The 7,500-nt window shown below is 51.1% G+C and overlaps 2 protein-coding genes across 2 annotated transcripts in view; both read left to right on the top strand.

Annotated features, from left to right (window-relative positions):
* Window positions 1-7,500, top strand: part of LOC135103748 (homeobox protein slou-like) — a 115,968-nt gene that overhangs the window by 38,969 nt on the left and 69,499 nt on the right. The gene's annotated exons all lie outside the window — the stretch shown is intronic.
* On the top strand, window positions 851-1,860 carry LOC135103274 (uncharacterized). Its single transcript, XM_064009318.1, has 2 exons — window positions 851-1,061; window positions 1,388-1,860. The coding sequence occupies exons 1-2, from the start codon at window positions 851-853 to the stop codon at window positions 1,858-1,860; spliced, it is 684 nt and encodes a 227-aa protein (XP_063865388.1).

Here is a 7,500-nt window from a genome sequence, read left to right as displayed (position 1 = left end):
TGCTCGGCAACAGAGTGCAGCCTTGTTTTATTACTTTCGATGGCACTGGAATTTTAGTGAAGTGTGATGAGGATAAATGATCGAATATGAATAAAAGAAAGTTACTAAACACTGGGAAACGTACCCTTCACTTGCTTGTGTGTTGTTTGTTTCGTTTGTACCATAACAATTATTTTCTTTACAGCGACGCACTGTTGAGTAAAACCTGCGTTTCTCTCTTTTTTTTTTTCTTTTTTCTGACGTAGGGATCAGTGTTGAATGGAAAGCTGTGTCTGTCTTGGTGATTGTTTCCTGACGTGTTGTTTGCTGACGCAGAGCTGACGGTTATTTCCGTGGCCTGGATATAACAGTCGCTGTGTTGCCCTGTTGAAAGGTCTCTTGTTGCGTGAACTCCTTGGAAACTTTTACCGAAAACCATATTTATTCTATCATTTTTCAATTTACTGGTGATTCCGTTTCTTTGATTTACGTGCCCGTGGTCAGTAAATCAAACGAGGTCAAGGATTATTTTCTTCACAGATATACACAGAGTAAGTGAGGAAATTTGAGCGCCACGCTTCGTTGTGAGACGCAAAAACTCGCGGGTCAAAACGTCCCTCCTTGATGTCCTGTCTAGAGCCTCTTGTGTCAGGACTTCTTATTCACCACAGCCACTTCACACTTCCCTTTCCCTTCCCCATCCCTGCACCGCCCCATGCTTCCCCTCCCCTGCACCGCCCCATGCTTCCCCTCCCCTGCACCGCCCCATGCTTCCCCTCCCCTGCACCGCCCCATGCCTCCTTTCCCCTCCACCGCTCCATGTCTCTCTTCCCCTGCACCGCCCCATGCCTCCCTTCCCCTGCACCGCCCCATGCCTCCCTTCTCCTGCACCATTCCTTGCCTCCCTTCCCCTGCACCGCCCCATGCCCCTTTCCAAGCCCCATCCCTGCCACAACAGCCACAAAGTAAGCCTGACGCGCCTCCCTCCCAGCGGCAGACTCCCGCGGCGCCGCCAGGAAGCACGCTCGTGTGGGACGCCGACAGGAGAGTGACAGAAGACCGATCTCTTGCGCGACCCGACTGTAAGGCGACCCCAAAGCCGCGCTCGATCACTAAGTTCCCTCCTGGCACTGCCCCGCCTCGCTGCAGGACGCCGCGTCTCCCCAACTATGCCCAACCTTCCTCCAGCTTTCTTCTACCATCCCCAGCCTCTCTGCAATCTTTTCTAATCCTCCTCAGCTTTTCCCAGCCATTCCCAGCCTTTTCTAGCCATTCCCAGCCTTTCCCAGTCTTCTCCAGCTTTCCCAGCCTTCCCTAGCACCCCACATAACTCACCAGACTCCTCCAGTCTTCCTCAGCCTTCCTCAACCTTTCCTAGCACTCCTAAGCCTTCCTGTGCCCTCCCAAGCCTTGTCCAGCCTTGCAAAGCTTTCACCAGCCCTCCCCAGCCTTCCTCAGTTCTTCGCAGCCTCTCTCAGCCTCCACCAGCCTTCCCCAGCCTTCTCCAGCCCTTTCCAGCTTTCCCCAGCCACCCCTGAGTCTTTTCAAATAATTTTAGCCTTCCCTAAGCCTCCTCCAGCCTTTCCCAGCCTCCATCAGCTCTCCCCAGTTATCCTCAGCTCTCCCCAGCATTGCCCAATCTTCCTAAAGCCTCCCCCAGCCTTCCCCAGTGTTTTCCAACCATCCCCAGCCTTTTCCAGAAATCTCCAACCTTCCCACCAACCTTCCCATCCTTGCCCAACCTTCACCAACCCTCCCCAGCCTTCTTCAGTCTTCCCCGATCTCCCCCAGCATTCCCCAGCCTTGCCTAGCCTTGCCCGACCTTCTCCAGTCTTCCCCAGCCTTCCCAAGCCTTCTCCAATCTTCTCCAGCCTTCCTTAGCCTTCTCAAGCTCTCCCCAGCCTTCTCAAGCTCTTCCCAGCCTTCTCCAGCCCTCCCCTGTCTCACAAAACACTCGACTCACCCTCGCGTTGGTCCTGAGGGCCGCGCGTCGCCTCCTCCGTAATGCTCGCCAGGATCCACATCTCGTTCGGGTCTAAACGGAAGGTTCTTCGCTTCGCCATCGACCAGGAACCGCGCCACCCGAGCGGCACTTTGTTTGTCCGGGCGCGGCGCTCCCCTCCCGCCGCCGGTGATGGATCCTGCCGCGGCCCAGGCATCGGGGAGTCAGTTAGTGCCTTTTTTGGGAATGAGGGAATTGGGTCTTGTCTGTCTGGGTGAATACAAATGTCCCCGAGAGTCGTTCGTCTAAAGGGACACCGTTTGGACGAAATAGTGAGGGTAGCTGGGGAGTGTCGGCAAGGGGAGGCAGGGGAGGAGTGTGGCAGGGTGTCTCGCGGCGCAGCGGGTCACGGGCAGGGACGCAAGCACCGCTAATATTTTGTTCTTCCCCATTTTTTTTTGTATTTCCAGCATGCGGGAATAATTCATGGAAATCTTGCCGCTTCATGGAAAAACAAAATCAGACATGGGCCGGAATGATGGCAAAGGGGCGCACACAAAGACCTGCGTTTATACATAGTTGAATAAAAACACTGCACAACAAATAATAAAAAAATATTGAAAACAACATTTCGTTCATGAATAATTTTAAACGTAAAAACCATGATGACTATGGGAGGGCCGTGTGTGTGTGTGTGTGTGTGTGTGTGTGTGTGTGTGTGTGTGTGTGTGTGTGTGTGTGTGTGTGTGTGTGTGTGTGTGCGCGCGCGCGCGAGCGTGCGTGCAGTATGTATGCACATCTGTAATTGGTTACATTTTTCCCCTGAATAGTAAATTTATCATGAACAGTTGTTTTGCAGAATATAAATAAACATGAATGAAAAATACCACGTAATTGCCATCGTGACTAAATGGAGTGGCGGCGTCAGGCTCGCGGGAACACCAGCCATTGTCCGCCAATTAGCATAACGCGGCGGTTCGTCTTTTGGAATTAAAGCGTAAAAGTTACTTGAAAGTTAATTAAGATATTCTCATCCTTCCTCGGTACATTAAACCTCCCTCTTCTCCCTCCTCCATCCCTGCACTACCTCTCCCTCCCACAATCTTCGGCCATTACCTCTGTTCCCTCCAAAAGACAGCTAGGGAGAGGACGCCGTCGAGTGTGATCATGTAGGCTTAATTTATAGGCTCCCTCGTGTTGCCCCGTGACGCTGAAGGGAGCACCTACTGAGTGGGGAGGCTGAGGGGGATGGAAGAGAGACAGGGAAGTGGCATGAGGCAGTGAGTGGCAGGGGAGGATGTGACAGGAGACGGGACGGGACAGGAATGGGAAAAGAGTGATAAGGGATGGTGTGGAAGGGACATTATAGCAGGGGACGGGACCGCATGACAGGGGATGGGGTGAGATGGACACGGGACGGAGTGGAAGGGACTGCATAGCTGGGGACGGGGAGACAGAAGGCAAGGAGGCAAGAAACCGAACGGGCTGGGGCAATAAAGCTGTAGGCGAAACGGTAGGGTACTAGAGAGCAGGGGGACGGAGCTACAAGGTACTGCGAGACAGGGGAAAGAACGGAGGCATGACTGGCAGGGGATGGTAGGCGGAAGGGGACTGGTTGGCAGGATGAGAGGTGCTGGTAAGTGTAAGGGGATGGTGGAGGGCAGAGGACAGGCGTTAGTAAGTCTCGGCGTCAATGAGAGCAAAATATTACCATTCCTTTAGTTTTCTGCTGATGCGTGGAGGGCGTGGTGGGGAGGTGCAGTGAGAAGCCCCTTCCTGGTCGCCTCCCGGAGCCTCCTTCGCCTGTTGAGCCCCCAACGAGCCGCAGATTAGCGCGCCCCGACGACTTTCCTCTCGCCAGGAAGCACAAAAGAAGTCATCAAGGATCTCAAAAGACAGTTAGAGCACGAGGACGAGGAAGAGGAGGATCAGGGGAATGTGAGGAAGACGAGCGGGTGAAAGAGGTGGAGGATGGGTAAGAGGAAGAGAGAATGAGGAGGAGGAGGAGGAAAAGAGAAATAAGCAAGAGGATGAGAAGTCGGGCAGAGTGCGAGCTAAAAATGACCCGAGAAGGAGGCTGGCGCTGGTGGTAGTGGTGGTGGTGGTGGTGGCGGTGGTGGTGGTGGTGGCGGCGGCGGTGGTGGTGGTGGTGGTGGTGGTGGCGTCTCGTGGGGAGAAGGTTCGTAGCTTTCAGGTGGCGGCGATTTGTGACGTCTCGAGTTTCCCACATGTGGTCGCCAAGTTTATGGCCTCCCACACGCCGCCCCGAGCCCAGGCCGCCCCGGGACCCGCCGCTCGCACTCGAAAATGACCCCCATCGCACCCTGGAGTTGGTGTCACGGGCGGGGCTCGGCGCGCGGCACTTACGGCTTCACGCCCATAGCGGAGCGCGTCTCATTACCCATAATGCAATTTCTCGGTGACAAATAGCGATCTGGTGAGTTCATTATGGTCTCCGCGGAGGTGAAGGTGTCACCTGCTTCACATTCAATTTGTCCCCGCGAGTGGCCCGCCTGGTGCCTCGGGAGGCGACCAAGAGTTACTGCCCCTCGCCTCTCACCCTCTCTTCCTCCTCCTCCTTCCTCCTCCTCCTCCTCCTCCTCCTCCGGGCGGCAGATGAGGGGCGGGGCGTGCACGGTATCGAGGAAGAGTGACGAGCCTACCAGGTAAACATTATTATTACCGTCAGCTGTGACACATGACCGCCACACCTCAGCGCTGACTGCTCCATCACTCACGCCGCGCCGCCACGCCCGCGCCACACCACTGCGCGCGAATTCTCGACCACCCATGACTCGCTGAGGGTGAGAAGGGGAAGAGGAAGGAAGAGAGGAGGGAGAAGAGGGGAAGAGGAAGAGGAAGTACGGCCGCGTCAGGCGTTCTTACCACATCGAGTCATCCGCCACGTGTTTCTGACTTGTTTGCGGCTCTTGATGGCAGCGGAGCAGAAGACAGTCTTGAGGTAATTGGGGGGAGTGGCGAAGTGGAAGTGTGAGTGAAAGGATTAGTATTATTAGGGTGTGTGTGTGTGTGTGTGTGTGTGTGTGTGTGTGTGTGTGTGTGTGTGTGTGTGTGTGTGTGTGTGTGTGTGTGTGTGTGTGTGTGTGTGTGTGTGTGTGTGTGTCCGTCCCTCATCATCACCCTCACCATCAGCGCATTCAGTCCCTCACAACCATCTCACACACACACACACACACACACACACACACACACACACACACAGAGAGAGAGAGAGAGAGAGAGAGAGAGAGAGAGAGAGAGAGAGAGAGAGAGAGAGAGAGAGAGAGAGAGAGAGAGAGAGAGAGAGAGAGAGAGAGAGAGAGAGAGAGAGAGAGAGAGAGAGAGAGAGAGAGAGACGCACAGCAGGTCTCGCCCGCCGCTTCTGTTGACTCTACATGCATAATTCAGTGGGTAGGTAATGGCAGTTTAAACTTCTGTCATGTTTTTTGGCTGTTTGTCTTCAACTTTCCGCAAATGATTCTTTTAATTAAGCACAACCAGGCTCGTGTTTTAAAGCGAGGCTCACCTGTGTTTTATTTCATTCCGTTTTTAACTTAGCCGGTGTTTTGAAGGTTATTTTTGGGTTTACAGAATATCTCATTTCCATACCTGCAGGAGGAGGAGGAGGAGGAGGTGGTGGTGGTGGTGGTGGTGGTGGTGGTGGTGGTGGTGGTGTGGCTCATTCTGACTCATTACTATTGGTTCTTTAGTATCTTTTGGCTGGTGTGGATGTGATGTGGGTGGTGTGGGGAGTGTGTATGCACGTAAGGAAGTGTGTGTGTGTGTGTGTGTGTGTGTGTGTGTGTGTGTGTGTGTAAGTGGTGGAGACTGATTTGAAGCGGCGCGTGTGAGAAATGTGTAAATATTTAAGCGACAAGTAATAAAAGGAAGTAAATGAGAGCAATGAATTAGTTAATGATAAAAGAAGAGGAAAAAGGAATGTGTATAAAAGTAAGAAAATAACTAAGTAAACAAAAAAAAATCAATTAAAGACAAGAATGATAAACAAGAAGAGTAGAAATGAAAAAAAAAACGAAAGCAAAAGAAAAAAATGCACAAGACCAGTATTAAAAGAAAAAAAAATACAAATATTACTAGAAACTGAACACACGCAAATCAAATATAAGACAACGAACAATACTAGAAGAAGGAACACAAAGAAAGAGAGAGAAGGAACACAAGAAACAGAGGAACGGGAGAGATTAGCTGCGGGGAGGCGTGCGGATCGAGACTGCCTGGCGTGGTGTACAGGAAGCGGTAGGTGGGGAGAAGTTTTTTTTCCCATTACTATCCTACGTCTCTTGATACAGATTAGGTACTGGAGCTTACCACAAACCACCTCGTATAGATGCTTCTTTTCTTGTCCTTCCTTTGTATTCTGTGATCCTTTGCGTTCCTTTGTAATGGTCTGGGTTGGTACAGAAAGAGTTAAGGTAAATTTTAAGAGTTCTTCTCTAATTAAAATTTCACTGACTCACACTTACAAACGATGATTAAAAGTTGACTCATTAACTAAACTCATAAAGACACACACACACACACACACACACACACACACACACACACACACACACACACACACACACACACACACACACACACACACACACACACACACACACACACACACACACACACACACACACACACACACACACACACACACACACTACTATCATTAGTCCTTTGCTTCCACTACCGTACTTTTCTTTCTTCTTCTACTGTCAGTACTTTTTCTTCTACCGTTTGTCCTTTCCTACTATCACTTTGCCGTTTTATTCTATCATATTACTTTTCTTCTAACATCATTCGCCCTTTTCTACTTGTGAGGACTACAAGACCCGCTGCGACATATAAACACACACACACACACACACACACACACACACACACACACACACACACACACACACACACACACACACACACACACACACACACACACACACACACACACACACACACACACACACACACACACGAGGTCTTGGCACACTCCCCAGCAGCCACGTTCCTGTTGTCACTCGTCTCTCTTCCCTCCCCGGACAAGATGGATGGGGTGGAGGTCGCGGGCACTAAGTGGAGGCGAGGCGATGCGTTGCGAGGCATGCGAGGTGGACAACAAGATGGAAGGTGGACGTGCCAACCATTTGTCCAATCAACCGTGAGGGAGGGAGTAGTTTGAAATGTATTAGGGTGGTGGTGGTGGTGTTGGTTGTTGTTGTTGTTATTGTTGTTGTTGTTGTGTCAGGGTGGATGGCGAGGTGATATGATGCGTTTAGTTTCATTGTGTTTAGTGATTTCGTGTTGTTATAGGTTTAGTTAATTGTCTGTCTGTTTGTCTGTCTGTCTGTCTGTCTGTCTGTCTTGTCTCTGTCTGCATGAGTATTTAGTGACATTTAATCTTTTCTTAAATTAATTTTCTGTCTGTCTCCTTGCAGTCTGTCTGTCTGTCTGTCTCCCTGTTTGTCTTGTATTGTTTAATGATTTGATTCAGTCTTGGCCTTAGTTAATTCTCTCTCTTTGTCTGTGTCTGTCGTGTCGGTCTCTGTCTGTCTGTCTGTATGTATGTATGTATG

The sequence above is a fragment of the Scylla paramamosain genome, chromosome 9, assembly GCF_035594125.1.
Source record: "Scylla paramamosain isolate STU-SP2022 chromosome 9, ASM3559412v1, whole genome shotgun sequence".
Lineage (NCBI taxonomy): Eukaryota > Metazoa > Arthropoda > Malacostraca > Decapoda > Portunidae > Scylla > Scylla paramamosain.
Note: the sequence above shows the minus strand (reverse complement) of the source record. Positions and strands in the feature narration are given on the sequence as shown.

What these genes read in the sequence shown, in the direction of transcription:
- LOC135103274 (XM_064009318.1), top strand. Translation starts at nt 851, where the DNA reads ATGCCTCCCTTCTCCTGCACCATTCCTTGCCTCCCTTCCCCTGCACCG. An exon ending in ATCTCTTGCGCGACCCGACT is followed by an intron (nt 1,062 to 1,387) that starts GTAAGGCGACCC and finishes TGCCCTCCCAAG; the next exon opens with CCTTGTCCAGCCTTGCAAAG.